Raw genomic sequence first — 25,847 nt, 5'->3', positions numbered from 1 at the left:
CTGTGTGTGACAAAGCAGCAGGTTTAGATTTTAGCAAAGTTGGAGAATAACACAGATCCTGCTGTGAGCTGGCTAAAGCACCTGAAGGTCCCGGATCTCTGGAGATCTGACGTGGGGTAGCAGTAAATAAAGCAAATGCTACGAAAACAGCACAGGTCTCTTCCAGAGGAAACCAACCCAGGTAGGGTTTGCTCTTGTAACCTCTCACCTCTGCAAGAATGTAACACTATTTTCTAAATTATCCTTTTGCTCAGTTCAGCAAAGGTGGACAAATGTTATTCTTCTCAGCAATTGCTTCCAGTATCCAAACCTGGGCTTACGTGAAAGTGATTTTTCAGGATACTTCTGAGACTGTGTTAATAATTGTCTTTTGTTTTGGTAATAATGAGTAGAACCACAGCATTTCTTTAATGGTATAACATGCTTCTCATTTTTTGGTAACCAAATGCTTTTATGTATCTGTATTTGAAAGCTAATAATTCTTTTTTATTAAACATGTATTAAACATGTATTGATTATTCAGAATCTGAGTGTCTTCGATTTTGCAGTTTTAAGAAGCTAAACTGTAGAACTGGTACATGTAAATAGTACGGCACATAACTGGTTCCCCCCAGATCTAGTTTGTGGATGTCAAGCTTTTGTATCATTTTACATTGTATTCTGCATTAATAGTAATACACCTAAATTAAAATGTATGCTAAACATGGTTTTTAATTTTGCCCTAGATGTGTCCAGAAAAATGGAAATAACGCAGCATGGTATGGAAATGACTAAGAAAGAAATACAAATTAAAGAGGAAGAAACAGAAATACAAATTAAAGAGGAAGAAACAGAACAAGAAATTAGAAAAGAACCTAACAGAAACCTACTGGATATATCATCTGAATCTCCCAGAGGTTTGCTAACCCAATGCAGAAAACTTTGTGGTGTGTTGGGGATATTTGTAGGGATCTGGTTCTGGAAATACACTCTTTTAACACGCTTCCTCAGATGCAAATGAATAAAACAATGCAGTTATTGCTTCTTTCCCTGGGCTATGTTTTCTAGCAGACAATATTGAAAAAAATATACTTCCAGTCTTTATCCATACTTAAAATGTCTCTTCCAAAATTTGCAGGCAAAACATTAAAGGATAAATTAATGTACCACTTAATTAGTTTTCACACACACACTGTAGTCATGTAAACAGTGTTCAGACCATATTTTTCAAATTCTGCAAAAGTAGGCTAATAATTAGTTTTCACCATGCATGAACTGCTTTTCTATTAAAAATACCTGAATATGTTATTTTGTGCACGTTGTGAAAATTGGTCATAAGAAATAAAGATAAGAGATCATTAAAACCCTGGGGAATATTAACATTAAACCTTGCACTTGGGTAAGAAGGATCAGTAGAGAAAAGTTATGATGGACACGGATTTTACAAAAAAAAAAAAAGCTATGGCACTGATGCTATTTGGGAGAATTATAAGCTGGTCTACTCAAAACTAAGTCCTATTTTATTCAATAGGGCTTACTCTCAGAAAGAGTGTTCTTAGGATTGCAGCAGGAAAGGTTTTTTGACAACTTTTTGCTCAAATTCTTCAGACAAAGCCACACACTTTTGTTTCATGCAAAGCTTATGTAGTAGCAGCAGGCAGGAGAGCTATAAGTAAATGGTTTGGGATCATTGTACCTGCGGGACCGCCTCTCCTGGTATGCCCCCCAGAGAGTTTTAAGATCTGTGAACAGTAATTTACTGGTGGTCCCTGGCCTGAAGAATATGCTGCTGTCCTCAACAAGAGCCATGGCTTTTTCGGCCCTGGCCCCAGCCTGGTGGAATAGCCTTCCTGGTAACGTCAGGGCCCTGCGGGACCTTAAGGAGTTCCGCAGGGCCTGTAAAATGGAGCTATTCCGCCAGGCCTATTCCTGAGGACAGCCGCAAGAAGATCCATCTTTACTGGCCTCCCCATCCCGCCCCCCACTTTGAAATCTGGGGGGCTGATCTGCTGACATTTACTGCTGTTGCACCTAGGTATAGTTCTGCCATCTGTTTAGGGTTTTAAATGGTTTTAATGATTATGGTTTTAAGGATGTACTTTGTCTATATTGGATGTATTTATGTTTTAATTATTGTTAGCCGCCCTGAGCCTGGTTCTCTGGGGATGAGGGCGGGTTATAAATTTGGTAAATAAATAAATAAATGATAGTCCCGGGCTATGTGGTTAGGTCCATGTGCAGAATGTCATAGGTTGGGGGATGCAGAGTATGAAGCTTCCATTTGCTACAAAGCTGCTGAAGAAGTAACACTTGATTATTAACTGCCATGTAACAAAAAAAAACTTTAAAAAATTGAACTGTTTTGTTCTAGAGAAACACATTTCAATTCAAAGAACACTTTCTGATCTAGAAAAACTGGCTGGTCTGAAGGAAGGTGGCATAATCTCAACTGTTCCCCAGAATACAGACCCTCATGTGGCAGGTATTTAAGCTAACTCCAACAAAGAGAAAGGTATGGCTGGGAGAGAATCTGTGTGGTGCTGGACTCTGAGAAGTGCACCTATCCTAATGACTATAGCAAAACAGCTAATCCTGGATAATGAATAGCTGGGGAGGGTGCATCATTGACCTTAATCTGCAAGCCAGAAAAGGGGCCATGCAGGGTAGTGGGTAATGAGCTCTCATTAGGGATCTGCATGTATGGAACAGTGGCTGCATACGCGCTGGTGAATAACAATATTATATAAAACATTTGAGATAAACATAGTTTCATGCACCATTGTGGGGAACAACAGATGTGCCTTTATCCTCTCTACCTGTTGCAAGGTAGGTGATACACTTGAGTTAGTCCTGCTGGGAGAGGAAAATAACTGGCAATGGCATCAGCAGTACATGCATGTGTGGAGGGAGGAGAAGAGAGAGTGGGCATCATACCCCTGCCTAGTTCTGGGCATAGTCAGGTTTAGATTTAGCAAAGCGTACCTTAATTACCTTGTAAAAGAGGTAAGATTTAGCAGCTCAGATACAATGTAAGTAAAACTGCCCCTAAATTGAGACCAAAGTAAAGTAGTCCACATCAGCACTCATTTCCTTTGTAACCTAATTTGGTTACAAGGATGCTGAGTTGCTATGTTTTGATCCATCAAACTTAATTCTTGAACAGCTTGCTTAAAAAGCAAATATGATTGTCTAGGAAACCTCAGAATAGTGTCCACATTAACCCTGCCAAGCAGATGAGGGACAATGCCCTATAAAATGGGTATTTGTTAGGGTTACTGCATCTCTTCTTATTTTGATCTAATTTACATTACCAGGTGGCAAGAAGCCTTGTCCTCTTTGTCCTGAAGACAAGTTCAAAGCTTGCTATGGTCATAAGCTCCACCGCCATCTTCAGAATCTCCACTGGAAAGTGTCTGTTGAATTTGAAGGTAAAGATGGCTGAAATACCAATGTAGATGCTGTTGCGCCACACCGGCTTAAAGTAAAATTAGAGTCATAGCTTTTTGTTTCTTGCTTAGTGCTTCAGGTTCCAAGAAAACCCCCACAATTGTTGGGAAGCTTATTATGAATTAAAGTTTATCTTGACCAGTAAATCTGATTAGTGTTGATAAGATATTTTTCCATCTACAGTTGGCTTAAAATGAAGGCCGTGCAGCACAGAACTTACTGTCTGTGCATGTATCATTCTGAAGTGACCAAGCCCTTTCTACATTCCAGGCTACAGAATGTGCATCTGTCACTTACCTTGTCGCCCTGTGAAACCAACTGCTGCTGGAGACCAGGTACTACAGCTGTAGTTGTACAATGCTCATCTTTTTACAAAAGCTTGGCATAATTAAGAACGTTCAGTTTCAGTAATGACCTGACAGGTTTACAGAGTAGCTAACAATGACCATATACAAAAACAGGCTGATAAAGCCAATGACTGAAGGAAGCAACAAACCATGCCAAAGGCTAGAAATGAGAATCAATGAACAAACCACAGTATAAAACACCACAGATCAAGAAAAGAACTAATTAGCTCCAAAAACCTTCTGAAAAGAGGTATATTAATTAAGGCCTGCAAAGAAGGGGCAATTGGTCTTTCCTAGGCAAAGAATTCCATAATCTTGGCCTTCCACCTAAAATGTCCTATCCTGCATTACTGCCCACTATATCACAGATGGCAGGGATTAGGGAGAAAAACCTCTACTGATAATTTTATTTGTTAATTAAAATACTATGTGCTGCCCCTTCCTGTGGCTCAAGGTGGCTTACAAATCACAATTAAACCCTAATGATAACTTAAATTTACAAATGTGGTTTATGTAGGTGTGTGTGTAAAGTGCCTTCAAGTCGCAGCCGACTTATGGCGACCCCTTTTGGGGTTTTCATGGCAAGAGACTAACAGGTGGTTTGCCAGTGCCTTCCTCTGCACAGCAACCTTGGTATTCCTTGGTGGTCTCCCATCCAAATACTAACCAGGGCTGACCCTGCTTAGCTTCTGAGATCTGACGAGATCAGGCTAGCCTGGGCCATCCAGGTCAGGGCGGTTTATGTAGGAGAAGTCAGTAATTAACATATTCTGTTGAGTATTTTGGATGGCTTTCAAGGGGAAGACCAGACCGTGAATGAACCCAGAAACCAACTCTGAGCTAATGAATATGTTTTGGCATGAGGTTTTATCATTAAATTGGCCTTCCCCTGCTAATAGTTATTTATATAATTAAATTGGTCTCCTCCACCACTGTATTCTGAGCCAACTGTAAGAAATCATTAGTTAACCCAGAGACTAAGAGCTTTACTTTCAGACACTTCTCATCCATTCTCACCTACAAAATTAAGGGAGGAAAGGAAATGCTGAATACATGCATCCTTAATCATAATCTTTATACCAGTATCTTGTATTTATTTTTGGACAGGCTAGAGGGATGCTAGTGTGCCCATTTTATTGTTTGTCATTTATATAGATTGTTTACATTCTATAAGAAGTTACTTTAAAATCCTTACATTTACCCTACACTTTGCAGATTAATTAAATGGCTTGTCTAATAAGCATAGCCATTATACTTTGTCCTGTCTAAAATTATACCCTTTTGAAATGGGATAATAGCAGCATATTGGGAATTGTAGAAAGTAAGTTTTTATCGGCTTGTTAAAAAACCTATAACAGGTTGGCAAAACAAGATTAGAAGTCAAGTTATTTCTTTTCACCTTATACAGTTGTTACATTTAAATTAAGATAGGGAAAAACATGAAGAGAGACAATTCTGCTTCCTTTCATTCTACCACAAACCACTGAGTCCAGAAAGCTGAATCATGACCCACTAGTCAGATCACTGGACATTGTGGGTAAAACACTAGACAGACAGCCCAAAGTGGAGTAAGACTTCGTTTCTGGTTTTGAGACTGTAGCTAAGGGGTGGTTCCTGAATAAAGACAAAGTGTGTGTTTGCCCTTTTTAATGCATCAACATGGTAATGGTCTTTAGAAACCTGTGGGCAACTTACAGACAGTAAAAACTGAAACAATGAGATGTGTATGTGTGTGTAAAGTGCCATCAAGTCACAGCTGACTTATGGAGACCCAAGCAAGGAGCTTTCAAGGCAAGTGAGAAGCAGAGGTGGTTTGCCATTGCGTTCCTCTGCAGAGTCTTCCTTTGTGGTCTCCCTTCCAAGTACTAACCCTGCTTAGCTTCTGAGATCTGATGAGATCGGGCTATACCATTCCACCTTCCCACTCTCCAAACAATAAGATCATTATAAAACTCGAATGATGAAATTAAATATAACTAGCAGTGTGTAAATCGTTATCTAAAATAGTAAAATACACCATATTCCACTTCAAAAGTGGAATTCAAAGTGACCCCTCGTACACAAAGCCATCTTCTTAAAAGTCACGATAGAGCTGGTTGTTGATGAGCTTCTTGGTCAAAGGAGTTTCATCACAAGGTCAATACCATTGACCTTGCCTTGCTCCTAATTTTGCCAGTGTAAAGAAAGGTCTCATAGTAACACACAATCTTAAATATCAGTGTGCAGATGGGGTAGGTATTGCATAGGAGAAGATGCTTCCTGAAGTATCCTAGCCCAGCCATTTAGGGCTTTAACAATCATACCCTGTATATTGAATTGCATGCCCAGACGAACTGCAGATTAGTGGAATTCTTTCAGCACAGTTTTAGTGTGCAACTCAAACCCACTAATATATGGGAAGACACAATATGCAACATCAGTAGTTTCTGAACAGTCAGCTCCACATAGAACACACTGCAGTAGTCCAGCAAGACTTAAAAGAGTAGCAACTTTATTAAACAGTTTAGGACAGTTTATCTTAGAGGAGGGAACAAGTTAAATCCTCAGTATTAGAATAATAATTAAGAAATCTCATTAGATCTTGCTGCTAATGAAGATACTGTGTTCTTGATGACATCATCCACAGTTGAGTTCAATCAATCAATCTTTAATTTACAGTCACTTGACCAAATCAAAATAGCATATGATCACTATAAAACAATATTAATTACTCAACAAATCCATAGATAAAAATTATCAACACAATCCCAATAAAATCCCATTTCTGAAATAGACCATATTCTAACTTCTAAAAGGTTTATCTAATAGCATTTGCTATTTATAACTTACATCTTTCCGTGCCTTATATATAGCGGCACAAAGTTCAGACACACATCTCGAGATTAATGGGTTACTATCTTCCAAAAGTCGTTGAGTATGAATTTCATCAGAAATGAAGGAATATTAAACACTTTAGAAGCCTTAGAACTCTCTTTACACAGTTGCATTTAATGGTTGTTTATTCTTATCCTATGTAGTGTAATCATAATATTGAAAAGCTTTTCTGATAGACTTTATCTCTGCTTTCAATGTATGCTGTAGATATCCCTAAAGATGGGAGCCCATTACCACTGCATTATCTGTTCAGCAACCATTACCCGAAGAACTGATATGATAGGGCATGTTAGACGCCATGTTAATAAAGGAGAAACTGAATCTAGGTATAGCTCTGGTAAGTATTTAAGCATCCCCATTGCTTCATTATGAAGATCTTGCATTGTGTTCATTGCATGGTATAGATAGAATGTGTGATGCAGTTAGTGTGTGGGAATATATCATCCTGCCTAAATCAGCAAATTTGAAGCCATTTGAAAGGATTTTCCGTAGCTTCTAATATTATTTTAAAGACAAGGCATTTTGGTAGATCTTTCTTTATTCACCTCCTTTGTCCAACATAGATTAATTATTCTAAGATGTTGGAGAGCTGTGCACGATGAAGTAGTTCTAGTTTTGTATAGTATATGCAAGACAGAGCACAACAACCAAACCTCCTTTCATGGAAGGAGAAATGTCATGCAAGGATCATATTTCACAGCCAATTGCTTGCCCTCAGAGAGAGTATTGTCCCTAAATTATCATGCCATTGTTTTTCTTGTAGTACTCAAACTAATCTCCATGATCCAAAATAGGTTTGAAAGCCTTTGTCATTTAATATCCAATAGTGATCTGAAATACCTTCAAAACTTCAATTGCATATGATTACATTCCTGCCTCCCACACACACCGTGTACAGAAGGATATGCTTGAAGGTTTGAATCAAAATAAAATTTAAATAGCATGGAAGTTTCTCAGCATAAATCAGAATAGTTTATTTCTAATTTTGCTAATGTGATTAACAGTATTCTTATTGCCTAAGAAGTCCTTTTTATGACTGCTGTATTCTGGGTGACCACTAGCATAGATATAATAATCCTGGCTGCTTCTTGAACATCATAGAAAGTCTGCACACACATTCTGCTTAACACTGTTTCTTCCATTCTGAAAAATATTCTTAGCCCATGCTCCAAAGTCTACACATGAAGTTCTGAAAGAAGCAGACACAGATATACAAGTCCTTCCTAACTATTCTACACCACAGAAAACAGATTCCTATTTTAATCCCAAAATGAAGCTTAACAGGTAAGAGAAATCATGGGGGTTTAGGAAATTACTCTGGGGAGCATTTAAAAATATTTTCATTACACATTTTCAAAGTCACAGAAATCAGTAGATGGTTGTTGTTTCTGTAGTACAGAATCAGAGACTCTTGCCAAAGGCCAGTCAATGTGCCCATGGCTGAAGAATTATTTCAACCAAGATCACAGCTCATCAGGCACAACGTGGACATTGCTGGCAAAAAACTGTGGGTTGGCTCCCAGCTGTGGTGGCTGGTATCCATTAGGGCTGGTAGGGCAGAGGGCAGGGCAGTCAATAGTAGGCAGAGCCAACTAATTCTGTTTCTGTCCCCAGTTAAGCAGAGCAGTACAGTCCCTTAACACTTAACTGATCCCTATGCAGGTTCCAGTCTAATGCAACTTCTCCTTTAGCTGTGTTTGCAGCAACAGTGGGAATACCCAGTTCAAGAAAGAAATCCTGCCACATGCCCCCCACCTACCAATAAACACACTAATCAGAAGAGTAAGGTTTATGAGACAATGAAGGATATGAGATTAAATGGTGCTGGTTTCAGGGCAGAGACTCTCAGAGCCCCAGCATCTTTGCTTTCAGAAGGCAACATTTTCCAGAACCTCTGGCAGCAAAATGCTTGAGAACATGTGCAAAGTGCCTGTAATTGACTACTAATGGTGCAATCCTATGCATGTTTAACCAGTAGTAAGGCCTCTTGTAATCAATAGGATTCATTCTCAGGCAATTCCAAACTGGATTGAAGGAGGTTTGGTTTTCCTTGGGTAAGGAACTTTATATCGGGAGCAGGGTGCTCCTGCTTTCCATTCTACAAATGAGTTACTGAATGAGTTACTTTCCTTCACCCTTCTTAGAGCCAGGGAAAAAGCTGAGACTATTTTTTGCCCTCACACTAAGTTGCTGGTGCAGCAAAATTTCATTGTGAAACTCATCTGCATGAATCCTCCTCTCCTGAATTTAGTAAAAATAGTGGCCTCCTTCTCATTTGAAGAGGGAGGGCTAACTATCCTGAATGAAATAGGCATGTATAAAAAAAACCCACCCTGGATTTATTCTGTTGTGCAGGCCGGATCATGAATACAGAGGAAAATGGAGGCTTGAAAGAGACAGTAACTAGTTCATTGAGGTTTTGATAGACATAACATTTCTCCATCTGAAACAGTCCCTGATGACTCAATGTTTTCTTTCCCATCCCTCTTCCCTGAGAAAGAAGAAACATTAACAGGCCTAATAAGTGGATTCTCGTAGATCTATTGATCAGTCAGGCACTTGGAATCAACCACAAGGACCTTCCCAATGAACTAATGTACTGGTATGGATGGACCTGGCTTAAAGGGAAAGAAAAAACTTCTACCGCTATAGGGAGGGACTTGCTTGCCTGCAGTGCTCAGTTAAAAGACAAGACAGAGGCTGACTTAGCCAGCAACCTGCGCTCCCTGGACTGTCTAGTAAGGACAGTAAGGAGGCAGGCAGGAGGGGGTGGGGGCCGCCTTCGTAGATGGGCCATTGGCCCTGATCAGTGGGTCCTAATGGACAACTCTCTGTTGAATCCAATGGTTCCTTTCTGCTAAGTGAGAAGTCTTTCTGTTATCAGAAGATGTTGTACTAGATCCAATATCGTGCACTGTATTTGTGTTGCCATATTATTATTATTTTTGCCATCAAGTCACAGCTGACTTATTGCAACCCTGTAGGGTTTTTTCAAGGCAAGATATATTTAGAGGTGGTTTGCTGTTGCCTGCCTCCACATCCCGAGCATGGTATTCCTTGGAGGTCTCCCATCCAAATACTAGGTAGGGTCAGGCTGAGAAAGTGAGTGACTGGCCCAAGGTCACCCAGCAAGCTTCCATGATGTGAGTGGGGATTTGAATCTGGGTTTCCCAGGTCCTAATCCAACACCTTAATTGTGGGAGTTTATCAAAAACCTCAACCTGGTCAACTACCAGACTTAGCACGACAATAATAACAATATGATAACTATAGGGGGAACTTTTTTGATGTTATTCTGCGAACTCTTTTTAGAAAATGTCATTAAATATCAAGCAAGAATAAATAACAGATGTATATTTTTACAGTTTTCATCAGGATTCATTTTCTCTTCTTTTAGGCAATTGATAGTCTGTGCTTTAGCTGTTCTAGCTGAGGAGCGAAAACCTTTGGAGTGTCTGGATGCATTTGGAGCCACAGGTAGTATCTTGTTCTGGACTTGGATTCACTAAGTATTCTTTGTAAAAGTAGATTGTATTCACATTATGTCATATTCTTGGCCATCCCAGCAAAGGAGATACTAATAATGGAAATAAATGGAATAGAATTCGTAAAAGTCCTGTTGCTTTTGACAGCTGTACTCAGAGCAAATATCTCAATATTTTGTAGCCTTAGAGGAAGAAAACTCATTTTGTAGCATGTATGCAGAAGTTAGAAGAATTTGTTTTTCATTATATGTACTGAGTGTACATTTAGCTCTCTAGAAATTGGTTTAAAGAAACAGGAAAAATCTCTCACCATAGTGCATGCATATAACTGTATTACTGCATGTCATTTGCCTTCTAGGTATAATGGGATTACAGTGGGCAAAGCATCTTGGAAATTCTGTAAAGGTCACAATTAATGATTATAATGAGAATTCTGTAACGATGATACATGAGAACTGTCATTTAAATAAGATGAAGGTGGTGTCCAGCAGCAAAGAGGAAGATGACTGTGATGAAACAGTGGAAGAAGGGGAGGAAAACTTCCCTACCATTGAGGTGACACAAATGGACGCCAATGTCATCATGCACTTGAGAGCATTTGATTTCATGTAAGTTACCTCTCATATGAACACTTTCCTTCCCTGATGCTTCTCAGATCCTCAGAGGAGCATAGCCCAGTGTAGAAGATCAAAAATTATAATACTTTTGCAAAGACAACACTGGTTTATTGACATTGACAAAACTTGACATCTTATGGAATATCCAACTATTGAAAAAGGATATAAAATGGAATAAATTCATGAACTGGATATTGTAGTAGCATGTTGCCACACCGTAAGAAAGTTTGCAGAAATTAATTGGTAAGCTTTATTTATTTAGAATTATTTATATCCCTTTTTAAAAAATTGATTTGTCCAAAGGAGTGAACAGATGGAACAAATCAAGACAGTTAAGCAGTTCATACTGCTTCCATTGCTTCTGCACACTGTAGGCCTGCAGAACTCTTCCAGGTGGTCAGGGGCCTACTGGGTTCTAGCCTACAGGAAGAGGTGGACTGCCCTGCAGTTTGCCGTGATAATTGTACTAAGCACTGTGGATAAATCTCTCGCATCCATTACAAGTTGGACTCAACATTAGCAATGACTGGATTGGATAGTCCCAGGGTGCTGACTTGTCCAGCTGTATGGGATTCTTTCAGCTTGTTCAGTCATGAGACAGCATTCTTGGAAGTTTAAGAACTACTACCTGCTTGTACAACTCTTGCCCCTCATGGCTACCAGAGGGGAGGATGGGTCCAGATGACAGTAAATACCTACCAAAGTTATGGGGTGGTAGCCCCTGCCTTGAAGCGAGCAGTGGTGCATCCCCCAATACGCAGATGACACTCAGTTCTATCTCGCATTTCCAGCAGATCCCAGGGAGGCTGTGAAAACCGTGAACAGGTGCTTGGAGGCAGTTTAAATGGATGAGGGTTAACAAGCTGAAACTTAACCCTGACAAAATGGATGTGCTACTGGTGAAGGGGAGGTTTGACCCAGGAATTGTAATGTCTCCTGTTCTGGATGGGGTTGCACTCCCCCAAAAGAAGCAGGTTGGTAGTCTGGGGTTGCTGCTGGACCCAGGTCTCCTATTAGATAAACAGGTGGCAGCGGTGGCTAGGAGCACCTTTCATCAGCTTTGGCTCATGAGCCAGTTGCAGCCCTTCCTGGCTAGGGAAGATCTTGCGATTGTGGTGCCTGCCCTGGTAACATCTAGATTAGATTACTACAGTGTGCTCTATGTGGGGCTGCCCCTGAAGACTATCTGGAAGCTACAGAGCCCAAAGAGATGAAACAAATAGGTACTGTCCCTATATGACCTAAGTACATTTTGTTTGATTTCAGACAAGAGTATGTATATGATCAGATATGTGCATCTCTAAAGATTCTTACTTGGAAATTAGTTCTGTTGAAATAAGTGGGTTAAACCCTACAAACAAAATTTAAAGGGCAGTAAAGATAGTTTTCAGAGAGGAAAGGCGATCAGATGCCTGATTCCTCTTCTCTCTACATCCCCCACTTGCATGGCATTTTGTCCACAAAGATCCCCCAACTCCTCCCCCCCAGAGTATGAGCTGGGGGTATCACAATGGGCTACTGAGAGAACGAGAAGGTTTGGAACATCTTGCTGCTCCTTGCAATTTGTAAAACCCTACCCAGTGAGATTTACTTCTAAGTAAATTTGAATAAGATTGTTCTGTAAATCTTGTGTAGGAGTTTTAATGTATGTTTATATTCTCTTGCCCACCCTACTCAACAGACATCTGGACCCATTTGGATCGTCAGTGAATTATCTAGATGCAGCTTTCAGAAATGTAAGAAATCTTGGCATTGTGTCAGTGACATCAACAGATATCAGCTCTCTCTACGCCAAGGCTCAGCACGTGGCTCAGCGCTACTATGGTTGCAACATTGTCAGGACAGAGTATTACAAGGAACTGGCAGCTCGTATGGTAGTTGCTGCTGTGGCAAGGTAAGCTTACAGTTTCTGAAGGACAATTGTCTCACACTCTAGTATGAGATGGAAGAAGCATTCCCCCCTCCCTCCTCCAGTTGAATCCTCTCATATAGACTGCGGAAAATTGCATCTTGCTTTCCAACAGTCTTCAAGAATTAGCTAGAAAGGTGCACACTGTAAAAGCAAATTAAACAGTTCAGTTCAGGACTACACAACGTGGTATACGTTGCCAACTTGGAAGGCTTTAAGATGGGAGGGGACATGTTCATGGAGGATAGGGCTACTAGTCAAAATTACTGTATTTTTCACTCCATAAGATGCACTTTTTTCCTCCTCAAAAGTGAGGGGAAATGTCGGTGCGTCTTATGGAGCGAATGTGCAGACTCCCGCCAGCTGGCTAGGCGCGCCCGAACACAAGCCAGCGTTCTCCGCCCGGACGGCCAGCTGGGAGGCGAGGTATTTAAACAGCCTGAGGGGGAGACGCTGCCGTCACTCATCCTTCGCTCAGCTTGGGAGGGGGCGTTTCAGGGCCGGGAAGCGCGGGGGGGAGGTTTAAACCCCCACCGCCCCCCTTCCCGGGAGTCCTCACAGGAAGGAGGCCTGGGCCGGGGGTCGAAGATGGTGGTGCTGGGGCGGCTCCTGCTTCTGCTGGACTCCTGGGCGGCCGGCGCTGGAGGTAAGCGGACCAGCGGCCTGGTTTCTTTCGCCGGGCGGGAAGGAAGGAGTCTCCTCAGAAGGGGCTCCCCTCCCCCCGCCCCGGCTTCCCCTCCCCTACCATCCCCCCTCCCCCCGAGGGCGAAGGCGGCGTCTCCCCTTCAGGCCTACCCCACCCCCGGCCTCCCTTTCTTCCCTCTCCCACTTCCCGCTCGGCAATCCCTGCTGCACGGAGGTCGGGCGAGCGGAAGGGAAGGAGGGAGGGCCGGGCGGATTGTCCCGGCGGCGGGATCCGGCCTCGCTCTCCGCCCGCCCCGCCCAGCCTCCGTGCAGCGAGTGTGGGGGGGAGGCGGAGGCCTGGCAGTGCCGGGCTCACCTGGGCCAGGGGCAGGTGGGAGCAGAAGCGCCCTGCGGGGACTGAACCAGGGGCCTCCTGCTATGCCCAAGCAGAGGCTCTGCCACTGAGCCACGGGCCCCTCCTTGTGAAGCTGCCTTATGCTGAACCAGACCCCCCCCCCCTCGGTCCATCCAAGTCAGTCTTGTCTACTCAGACTGGCAGCGGCTCTCCAGTGTCTCAGGCAGAGGTCTTTCACATCAGCTACTTGCCTAGTCCCTTTAACTGGAGATGCTGCTGGGGATTGAACCTGGGACCTCCTGCATGCTGAGCAGAGGCTCCGCCACTGAGCTCACAGCCCCCTCCAAAATACACATGAACACATGAAGCTGCTTTCTAATGAATCAGACCCCCCACCTCGGTCCATCCAATTCAGTATTGTTTACTCAGACCGGCAGCAACTCTCCAGGGTCTCAGGCAGGGGGTCTTTCACATCACCTACCTGCCCGGGCTCTTTAACTGGAGATGCCGGAGATTGAACCTGGGGCCTTTCAAGACCCCCCCGGCCCTCTTCCAGGGAGTCCCTAGAAGCCAGTCGGGTCCCCGCCCAACAGCTGAACCTCGGACCGGGAAGTGGGGGGAGGAGGTAAAACTGTTCTGCGCTGCCTAGGCAGGCAGCGCAGAGCAGTTTAAAGACCCCCGCCCGGCCTCTAGGGACTCCCTGGAAACCGGACGGTGGTCTTTATTCGGCAGAATATTTTTTCTTGTTTTCCTTCCTCTAAAAACTAGTTGCGTCTTATGGAGCGAAAAATACAGTAATACTAGTCATGATGCACACAGTGTCAGAGGGCCATTATACCAGGTGCTGTGAAACACAGGCAGGATGTTGCTGCAGTCGTCTTGTTTGGGGGCTTCCTAGAGGCACCTGGCTGGCCACCGTGTGAACAGACTGCTGGACTTGATGGACCTTGGTCTGATCCAGCATGGCTTTTCTTATGTACACTAAGCTCAATACAGACCAAAAGCCATGTACTGGGACCTGCCAGGTACTCTACAGTCCTTTTTACAGTCCCCAACAGGCATTGAATGAACTCCTGGTGGATGCTGTATATGGCTTGTACATGGTGTTCAGCTTGATGGGTTACCAGTTCTGCAGGTCTGGAGAACAGCAGCGCAAACATCTGGGAGAGCTCTCTGCTTTTAACCTTGGCTAGTAGCAGGAAACAGCTGGCTCCTGATTGTTAGTAAAGAGATACTGTGAGTTCAACTTCAAATATTAGAGGTGAAGACTTGCCCCTCCCTGTTTGTTACAGCTTTCTCCTCCAGCTTGGAAATTTAATCAGACTTCCCACAGCTGCATGCCTAAGACAGGAGGAAGCTGTTAGAACCAAGTTCATCAACCCTCCTCCTTTTTATGCATGTCTTCACTGCAAGTTCACCTTCATTCCCCCCTCTCTCCAATTTCAACCACATGGCAAGACATTTAGAGCTGTTAAAATGTGTCAACCTGTCTAGTGTTGCAACATTTTTATCAGGGTATAATTGTAGGTGGTAGAACCACCTAGACAGCTGGCAAAAAGATAAGGCCAAGTCCCATCTCCCTGATGATTTATTTTATTCTTTGAATACTTCACCTCCAATCTGAAATTAAATAGCCCCAATATAGGATTTAGCAGCTCAATAAGGACTAGGGTCAGGGCATTTTTTGGACAGATTTTTAGTCATAGGTGCCATTTCAAGAATGGACTATGTATTTAAATAATCAGTTCTTAGGCTTTGGATTCCTGATATAGTACTCTTTTTATTGTACTCAAAGGGATGTGGAATGGTATAGCGTGATCTTGTCAGATCTTGGAAGCTAAGCAGTGCTGTTACTTGGATAGGAGACCACCAAGGAAGACTTTTCAGAAGAAGGCAATGGCAAACTACCTCTGTTTAATCACTTGCCTTGAAAACTCTGTGGGGTTGCCATAAGTCAGCTGCAACTTGACAGCACTTTACATGTACCCATTCTACTCAGAACCTAATCAGATGGAATTGGGGGCTGTCTACTTTATTGGACAGATGTTATAAACAAAAGCCAAGGAACCAGCACTTATGTATTTGTGGTATGCTAGCGCTGGAGGATTTAGCCCATTATATGTACAACCAAGGAGCAAGTTTCTCACTGGTATATTAGCTCGTTTAAGCCTTTATTCTGATAAAGAGAAAATAATATTTCTGCTATCAGATGTTGATGATCATATATCTTACAGAATGGCACTGTACGCCCTGGCAGCAAAGAAAATAAAGGCCAAGGCTGTCTCTTCAAGAGCAGTTACCGTATATACTCGCGTATAAGCCGAGTTTTTCAGCCCAAAAAAAGGGCTGAAAAAGCCGGCCTCAGCTTATACGCGGGTCAATACGGTAGATGGGGGAGGGAGGAGGGAACTTGCCATCGCCGCCGGGCGCGCGCGGCTCCCCCCGCCCGGGGGGGGCCCTCCTGCGGCCGCTGGAAGGCCGCGCCCCCGCCAGGACCGGCCTGGAAGGGCCTTCTGCGGCCGCGGGGGGAGGGGGGGCCGCTGCCGCCGCCTTCGCTGGGCCTGGAGCGAAGGTAAGCCTGCTGGGGGGGGGGGGAAGGGATTATAAGACGACCCTCGGCTTATACGCGGGTGCCTAATGTTTCCCCATTTTTGGGGAGAAATTAGGCGGGTCGGCTTATACACGGGTATATACGGTATGTAAAACTGATTTTGTTTGCAGCTGTTGTTTGTATTGTTTTATCAAAATTATTTATTTTAAGGTTGTTTATATTACTGTAATTCCAATTTTATAGCCTGACTTTTATTATGTATATTTATGTCATAATGTGTTATATTTGTTGGTGTTTTGTAATGGCCTATGGCCCTATACACATAAATATATTCATTTATTCAAAACCTAATCAGATGGCATTTATTGATGTAAAATGCAGTAAAAGTAGAAAATAAAAGATAGAAAGTCATGCAAGGAAATTGAGTAGCTGTGATCACGCAAGTTTCACAGTCATTATAGACATTCAAAACCAGCACAGTGTCTAGGAACTTCTAGGGATAGCCAGATCTGTGCACAAAATAGGATATCTAGGAAGAGTAAGTTTCCGCTGAATTCCCTTAGTGATGGCATGTCTTCTTTGCAGAGCTGCTGCACGATGTAATAAAGGCATTGAAGTTTTGCTTGCAGTGGCCTTGGAACATTTTGTTCTTGTGGAGGTGAGAGTATTGAGAGGACCCTCTCCTGCAGATGACACTGTCAAGAAAATTCGGTACCTCATCCATTGTCAGTGGTGTGAAGAGAGAGTATTTAAGAAAGAGGGAAACATGATAGAAGGTAACCATCTGTTTTAATATGCATGTAAAAACGATCACACTCTGTTTTGGTTCTGTGGTTGTTGAAAAACTAGTCTTAACCAAGTTGAATCACTGTTTTAATATTGTGGGTCGCATGATAGGCCATTCAACACAAATTAACGTTATTGTTTTTATCCTGCTCTTCCTTCAAGGTGCTCAGGACAGCAGTGCCCCTCCCCCATTTTATTACTGCAACAGCCTTGTGAGGTAGATTAGACCATGCATGTCTGTCAATGCTGATCAGGAATCCAAAACTCCTGTACAAGTCTATCATTATTCACTGTACCACACTTCCACCGAGGATAGGAATTGCCTACCTGTACACCTTACGTGAGGTGTAATGAAGAGAGAACTAATCCAACAAATCAGCTTTCCAGATTGGCTTTTCTGAATGGCCTCCCACTGGATTTTGAAAGAGCACCCTGATGTCATGGAATCCATTCTGAATCCTTCTGCGCTTAATAGCAGCTACTGCAGGCAATTTCTTCAGGCACACTTGATAGTGTTCTAACTTTGCATATCCACTATATTCATAATTTTTTGAAAACAAGAGTCACATGTTTGCTTATAAAATAAATGCTAATACTTTTTTCCCCTACAGATAACCTTTATCGGCAGCTCCCTTGTGACTGCAACAGTAGTATGACAGGAAAAACAGCAGTTGAACTCGGTCCTTTATGGTACGTAGTTTCTCAGTCTTCCAACAGCCAGGAAGGCATCACTGATGCCTGCCAAAGGGAAGTGAGATACTTAAAGGGTTATGAAAAGTCACTTGATCTCTTTTGAGCCCTGTACCGGGGAGACTCAAACATTTATTTCTTCGTCGAAGGCTTTCACGGTCAGAGTTCATTGGTTCTTGTAGGTTATCCGGGCTGTGTAACGGTGGTCTTGGTATTTTCTTTCATGACGTTTCGCCGGCAGCTGTGGCAGGCATCTTCAGAGGAGTAACACTGAAGGACAGTGTCTCTCAGTGTCAAGTGTGTAGGAAGAGTAATATATAGTCAGAAGGGGGGTTGGGTTTGAGCTGAGTCATTGTCCTGTAAGTATCAAGATAATGTGCTAATGAGGGTGTGGTATGTTAATGTGGAACCATTGTATCCTGAAGTGATCTGTTAACATGTGGAATCCAAGGCTAATCTGCATGGCTATTGTGGACTGTAGTCTTTGTTAGTCTGGAGGTTTTCAGGACAGGAAGCCAGGACTTATTCATTCTTAAAGTTGTGCTGATGTTTATGAATTTCAATGGCTTCTCTGTGCAATCTGACAATTCTACCAACTATTTGTATAAAGGGTATTTTTAGCTAACACCACAGTCTCTTTGCTTGTCAACGAAATATTTACGCTTATTGGTACAAAAATAGAAGGTTCATATGTGCTTTCCTGTATGTGTCATATGGAGCTGCCTTATGAGATGGACCAATGGTTCAGCAAGCTTAGAATTCTATCCTCTTGACTGGCAAGTGTTCCTCAAAGTCTCAGCCACAGACGTTTTATATAGGCGCTTCCCCTTCTCTATCTAGCAAAATGGTAGGCTGTATTTACCAGAAAGGAAGATGACTCTGAATGTAAGATCATCTCCCTTTAAAAGGTTATTCATAAAAGGGTTTTAATACTGTACATAACTGTAACTTGTATACAAATTTAAGACAGTACATGCGGAAAAACAGCTTCCATTTCAGATATTTTGCACAATCTCAGAGATAATTTTTTAAAGATTTCTAGCTCTTAACTGCTTCAGAGATCTTAAAGACATTGTTACATGAGGCCCAAGCAACGCTTGTGGAATTACTTCAAATCATATCCCCATTAGCCTTTGGAGAAGGTATAGGATCTGTTGGTACAGAAGCTGAAATCAGATGACTTGAATAAGCAGATAGATGTAAAATTGTACTATTTATCCAGGTTGCCAAATTCAGCTTTTTCTGGCTGTACAATTTAACTTTAAAAGTTGCAAATTATATACTTCACAAATACAGAATGTGTGATAGTAATGCATAAAAAAATTCCTGGTAGCCCTATTGGACTGAAGAAAAATCTAAAAATAAATTTATGTAATACCATTTATTTTGACCAAGCAAAATGACACAAAACAGTCTCCAAACTTTCCAGAACTTTTCTGTAGGGGGATGTTAAAATGATCTTGGGGACTTTTTGTCTGCTGCAGTTTGGGGAGGACTGCAGAATTAAGAAGTGTTGCAGTGCTTGGCACAGCTGGTACTAGGCATCCCTGCTCTGCAGGAAAGGAGGTGACAACATTGACAGCCTCCGTTGCAGATAAAAAAACCGTAGTTAATCAAAATTGTTTAGCACTAACTGGAACACACAGGACCCTTAAAAGGCCGAGAACAGAGGGAAAGTACATTACCTGGAAGTGTTTTCCTAGGTTGTCATCTTCCAGTTGAAGAATTTCAGCCTGTTTGTTGAATATAGGCTGTTCACTGGCTCCAGTTTTTAAATAAACCTCTCTAAAGAGATTCCATAGGGCCTGTATGAGAAAGTTGTTCTGCCAGGTGTTCTGTTGAAGATGGTTGAGGCCAGTTTTCTACTACCTATTATCAGCCCTGCCTGTTTTTGACAGCAGTCTGGAATATGTTGGTTGTCAGATGACAAATGATCATGTTTTCTTCTGATGCCTGAGCTAGGATACTATTTTATGGATCGTATTTTAAGATTTTGTATGTGTTATCTTTATAATTGTATGTTGTGAGCCACCAGGAATCCTAGGACCCAGGGAATGAGTCTAAAATAAATGAACGAAGAATAAAAGACTCAAATTGTTATTTTCCAGGTCAGGATCCCTCTTTAACACTGGATTTCTAAGAAGAATGTTGTTTGAAGCAGTTCAGTATGGTTTAGATGATATTCAGACCCTTCTAAAAACACTAATCTGTGAAGCAGAATGCACAACTCACAAGCAATTTTCAATACACGGCCCCAGCAGCCATAACAAACAAGGTGAGAAGATACAATGACAAAGTTTTTCAAAACCATTTAGGTTAAAAACTCCACCTGGATAAACTGTACAAAGCAGTGGGTAATTAACAGCAATAGACCCAATTATTATTACATAATCTTGTTAATTGGTTGGATGCTCATAAGCGTCAAATTCTGAAGTTTTTCAGCCTTGTCATGGTTGCTTTAGTTATTATTCAGCTAAGTCAGATGTTCTTACTCAAGACCATGTCCAGTCCAGTTTCCTGACACAGCAAAATGCTGCTGCGAACCCTCCATTCTGGCTGTAGTATCACCTTTCAGTAAAAGAAGTAACTTGCTCAGTTTTGAGCGCTTTGAGTAGAAAGGTACCATGGGTATGAAGGGGCATGTTTGTTGGTTAGTAAAGTGGACCTCTGTGAGCTACTCTACTAGCTTCATCCCTTCTATGTTCCCTTAGGATGAAGTTTATTCAAAAATACTCATAATTATGTTGACGCACTGTTGTGTGCTGACAAATACAATATGTATTACCATGTCTATCTACAGTAGTGATATAGCTACACAACCTGTTTTCAGCACACATGGCCAAAAGAACATGTCCCTGCCTACACGTGTGATCTTATTGCAAGAAAATGTCACATCATGCATTTTTCTGGAACTCAGTAAGCATCAACAGCAGACACGATCTTGACCAAACATCCCTTTCTGCAAGACTCAAGCAAAGGATCAGCCCTCAGCAACTTCTCATGTACTTGTATTAATCCTCTCTCCAGAACATTGGCTTCCTGCTGAATGCTGGAATAGTACACAGTGGAAGCTCTAACTACACCCACAAAGCACAACACTGATAGTAAGAGCCTGTGGCCCTCAGTTTGAGTACCTGGTGACATGCAATATATTAACATACATGGCACACAACCAGACAACTAGAAGTGTGTGAAGGCTTCTGAGAAATACAGGTGTCCCCCTAAATGGACAGAACTAAGATTTCAGCACACAGCACTCCAATGAAAGCACTAATGCATAGTGAGTATGCATTGGCAGCTGCTGAACTGGTTGTGGAATCTTAGCCCTTTTGTGGTAAAAAGTTGTGTTTTTTACATAAGCATTGTTTCAAAGACACTTCTCGTCCCCATGCAGACCCAAACTCATTCTGATCTCCTTGTATTTTAGAAGAGTGTGGTGTGTTTATCAAGACACCAGATGCTGCAACAGATTACTACGTTGTACACGGTAGGTTCCAGTTGGTAGAACATTTAACCGGGTGGCTAAATGAGGTTGCCAAAGGGATGGCATGCAGCCTTCTACAGTAACAAGTTAGCTATAAAGCATATGAATCATACAGATTTTCTGTTGGAGGGTAAAGCTGAGCCCCCACAGTACCAATCTGTACTTAAAAAGTTATTCTACCCTATTGCTGATACAACATCTTTAAATCTGTCCTATGTTCTAGGAAAAAGAAAAAGTAATGAAATGAGCCAAAATGAAACAAAACGACAAAAGCTCGAGAGTAACGTTGAACATCCTGCCTTTTATTACAATATCCACAGACACAGTATTAAAGGAATGAATATGCCAAAGTAAGTAACCTATTTTAAAAAATACAAGTGAGTGAATGGGGAGGAAGCATAAGAACATAAAAGCGTGGTCCAGCATTCTGTCACTCACAGCAGCCAACAGGTCACAGAGGCCAAGGCTTTCTCCTGATGCCCTTTCCTAGCACTGCTGTTCAGAGATTCTCTGGCACTTTATGGAGGTTTCCCTTTACTCACTAGGACTAGTAGCCACTGATAGACCTATTCTCCATGAAGCTAATTTCATCTTAAAGCTATCTATGCTTGTGCCCACTACTGCAATTTCACAATTTAATTACTGGTTGAGTAAAGAAATATTTCCTTTTGTCTGTCCTGAACCTATTTGCCCATCAACTTCATTGGGTACTTGCAAGTTCTAGTCTTATGGGAGCGCAACTCATGCATAATTTTATAAATATATTATTTTCTCCCTTAATCCCTTTTGTCTGAACTGAAAAACCCCAGATTTTTATCCTTTCCTTATAGGAAAGGCATGCCAACCATTGAATCAATAAGGGTGCGCTCTTCTGATATGTTTTTGCTCTGCAATATCCTTTTTGAAATACAGCAATCAGAACTGTACACAGTATTCCAAATGGAGCAACATCCTAACTCTATAAAAGGCCATTATAAGACTGGTCATTTAATTGGCAATCTCTTTTGTAATCATCCCCAGCATGGAGTCTGTCTTTTGCACTGCTGCTGCTGCGCACTGAGTTGACATTTTCATTGAGCTATCCACTTACAACCCCAAGATCTCTTTCAATCTTGGCCAGTTCAGACCCCATCAGCATGTGTTTAAAGATATGGTTTTTTTAATCACCTTACACTTGCCTGTATTGAACTTAATTTGCCACGTTGTTGTCCACTCACCCAGTTTAGACATATCCTCCTGTAGCTCTTCACAATCCACCTTGGTTTTCACCATCATGAATAATTTGGTATCATCCGCAGACCTGATTACTACACTGCTTACCACCAATCCACATCATTTATGAACATATAAGTAGCACCAGCCCCATTACTGATCCTTGTGGGAACCTCACTGTTTACTTCCCTCCATGACAAGAACTGTCCATTTATTCCTACTCTACTTCCTGGCATTTAACCAACTGTTATTCATCATACATATATTTTATCTTTTCTCCCCTCCAGGTTAAATAAATTCTTGCATTACCTCTCTCAAGCTGGGTATCGAGTAAGTCGAACTCATTTTGACCCCATGGGCGTTCGCACTGATGCCCCCCTGGTACACTTTAAATCTATTCTTGTGAAGTACAGCACACCCACTTACGTAGGAGGGCAGTCTGAAGGCTCTGTGCAGGCTTTGGAGGATTCCCAGGCAGGAACCGAAGGCAGCTTCACAGAAGAAAGCACGTAAAATGACACTTGCTAGAAAAGGTTTGATTTTTTGAATTGAACATCTATTTCACGAAGTACAGTTGAGCCAGTGATCTCTAGACAGTGTGACCTGCTGACCTATTTTAACTGTTGGATAGTTTTAGAACAGCACAGAAGAACAGGCACCTCTTACGCTCTCCGAAGATTGTAGTTCAAATTTAAGTCGTTATTTTATTTTAATGCTTGTTCTTTTTTCAGTTATTGAATTCTGCAGCTATCCTAAACCTTTCGTTCAGATGTATAATAATGTTTAAGAGGATGGCATAGCAGGGGCCCGGGATACCAAATATTTGTGTAATTACTAGAACTTAACTAATAAAGTGTTCTATCTTTTGTTGAGGATCAATTTATTAAGAGCTTGGAAATGGCAGAAGCCTCTCCTTTGGCATTATTTTGGGATTTCCAAGTAGCATACTTAGTAGCAACTTAACTCTCCTAAGAAGCAGTAGCTGGGGCAGCAAGACTGACTCTTCAAGTTTGTCTTGGTGTAAATAACCAAACAATGAATCATGCTTCCTTTTATTTTTACTTGTGCACTGCTTCATTTGGGCAACGTATGAAGCAATAATGATCATTTATTTTCTATATAATGAATTATGCAATAATGATGTTTCTTCAAATACAGCATCAAGAACATGTTTTTTCTAAATAACGTGGGTGCTCTGTTAGTGTACTAAAGATCAGATATTCAGTGACATCAGCAGTGCCATGTGATGAATATTGGCAGAAAATTCTGGCTGTTTCTGCTCAAATATAAGCAGCAGGAGGAAAACTTGCAAATGTGATGTGGATAGAAATTAGCGTACAGATGCTGTTTACATACTGCCTTATTTCTTCCTCTGAAGCAGAATGGTATATAGTACCAGCCTCAATTTAAAAGTACTTTATTTCCAGGCATGGTGACTGTATTGCTGTTAGATACCTTAAGTTAGCAGTTCTTGTGAACGTCATCCACTCCCTTCTGGACCTATGTTACTTGTTGGATCCCACAGTCTGTTCCACAGGTAAAAATCCTTGTGTGCAATTATATACATACAGACTGCCATTGAAAGTGGACTAGAACACGATCTTTAACCCCTTAAGCACACAGAGAAAACAAAGCAAGAGCCCTCTGAGCTCCATTCTTCTGCTCATATCATGTTTGGGTGATACAAACAAGACGAGGAAGAACCATTTGACTCTACAAATCCAATGTGGTTCCACAGCTGAGGGACAGCCTTTTATGCAGGTTTTGGTACTGGGGGGGGGGGGTTGTCAGCACTTGCATGTATCAGTTCCTGGAATCAGACTCCTATTTTATGTGCTCTGTGTCCCTGCATCACCATTTCAGCATCATTGCTCTAAATCTTACCACTCTATTGCAAAATACCAACCTTACCAAATATGGCCCCAACACCAACATCTACAAGTTGTTATCAAAGCTGCAATGAGGCACACAGCAATTAGGGCTTTTTTGATTAAAACAACTACTTTATGTATTTTAAGTAAATATAAATATTCAGTAAATTCACTGTAACATGTAAGTAAAAATTCACATTCTCCCATACTTTAAGTTGGGAACAATACACACCTTAGGTAAATAAACTTTCAAATTTTTACAGACACTATCCTGCTTATAGGGCTAAACCTTAGATAAAAATCACAATGCAAATTTATGGTTCTGCTGCAGCTGATGTTAGCCCATACAAAAGCATTTTTCACAAAAAGAAAACCGATTATATTTAGTGGACATGCACTATCAAGCTATATAAGTTGTACATTACACCAAAAGTACTCAACAAAAATCAAATTGACGTGGTACACCCTCCCTCCCCACTCCGACTTCTAGTAATTGTAATTTTCAGGGCACAAACTGCAAACATAATTTAGGAATACTCAATATTTTAGAGGTCTTAAAAATAAAAAGTACTGTAACAACTGAGCTCTCCTGCAAGACAAAAAAAAAATTGTTAAAAAATCATCTCCTCCCCTAAACTGTGTAGAGCCAGTTTAAGGGAAAGCATGATTTCTAATTACTTCACACACAAAAATCATAAGGAAGTAGAGGATTAGCCTCTCTTCCTAATTTCAAGAGGCAGAGACCCAGATACTGCACTTTTAGTAAAGAAGTCTCTGTTTTATCATCAGCCTTACAGAATGGTGACTCAGTAGATGAAGACAACAGCTATGGCTAAGATACATTCCCAATTCAACAAAGCCAATCACTGCTATGTCTAAGCCTCTACACAGAAACTAAATGCCAAGTTCAGACTGTTGAAAAAGTTGCAAACTAAAAGCCACCTAATACTTTTCCATAAGTGCCAGATGTTTATTAATATGGCTAAAATATTATATTTCTCGCACAAAGAGTTATCATGAGCATGATTGAGAAAGGTAAACATTTTGTGCTTTTAACTTTGCTTGTTTTGCTTTTAATTAGTTAGCTGCTTGATACTGAAGCATCCCAAGCTAGCATCAGGGATTGTTTTTCTGAACCCTTAAGAGGACAATTTTAGATATAACACTAGTTCCCTATTAAGCTGAGAGCCAGCTTCAGAAACATGTACTCCCTTCCCTGCAGTGTTACCCAGAACAAGTTTACCTGCCACCCTCTCATTGCCAATCAGAAGTACATCAACCCAGAGTTTAGCCACAAGAATAACCACATTGGGAATGGGGTTCAGATTGCTGGCAGGAGGGGAATTTGCACCAGGGTACGGAGTACACACACATTCCAAACACTGGCTCCCCATCTGGGAACACAGCCAGCATTACATGAGAACCACTCATTTATTTACAAATAAAAAAAGCCTCTCCTGGGCAATGTGTGGGAGAGTTGTGAAAAAGAAAAAAGAAAAAATCAGCTACTCTGGCCCTGCAGCACCAGCTGTTTTGTTATTCTTTTTACACATCACATGTAGTCAGTTACTAGAAAAATGATTCTAGCCATATGATGTAACCTCCCTACTATTACC

At 41.5% G+C, this 25,847-nt stretch overlaps 1 protein-coding gene across 1 annotated transcript; it reads left to right on the top strand.

Moving 5' to 3' along the window:
* Nucleotides 1-685: 685 nt before the first annotated feature.
* On the top strand, nucleotides 686-22,873 carry TRMT1L (tRNA methyltransferase 1 like). The gene is made up of 15 exons (XM_056844716.1): nucleotides 686-896; nucleotides 2,351-2,461; nucleotides 3,294-3,407; nucleotides 3,697-3,761; nucleotides 6,855-6,984; nucleotides 7,808-7,931; nucleotides 10,045-10,124; nucleotides 10,491-10,740; nucleotides 12,431-12,643; nucleotides 16,774-16,964; nucleotides 17,586-17,664; nucleotides 19,773-19,939; nucleotides 21,092-21,151; nucleotides 21,372-21,498; nucleotides 22,648-22,873. Exons 1-15 carry the CDS (start codon nucleotides 695-697, stop codon nucleotides 22,871-22,873), a joined length of 2,139 nt encoding a protein of 712 aa, XP_056700694.1. The 5' UTR covers nucleotides 686-694.
* The last annotated feature ends 2,974 nt before the right edge of the window (nucleotides 22,874-25,847 follow it).

Source organism: Euleptes europaea, chromosome 2, assembly GCF_029931775.1.
Source record: "Euleptes europaea isolate rEulEur1 chromosome 2, rEulEur1.hap1, whole genome shotgun sequence".
NCBI lineage: Eukaryota > Metazoa > Chordata > Lepidosauria > Squamata > Sphaerodactylidae > Euleptes > Euleptes europaea.
Note: the sequence above shows the minus strand (reverse complement) of the source record. Positions and strands in the feature narration are given on the sequence as shown.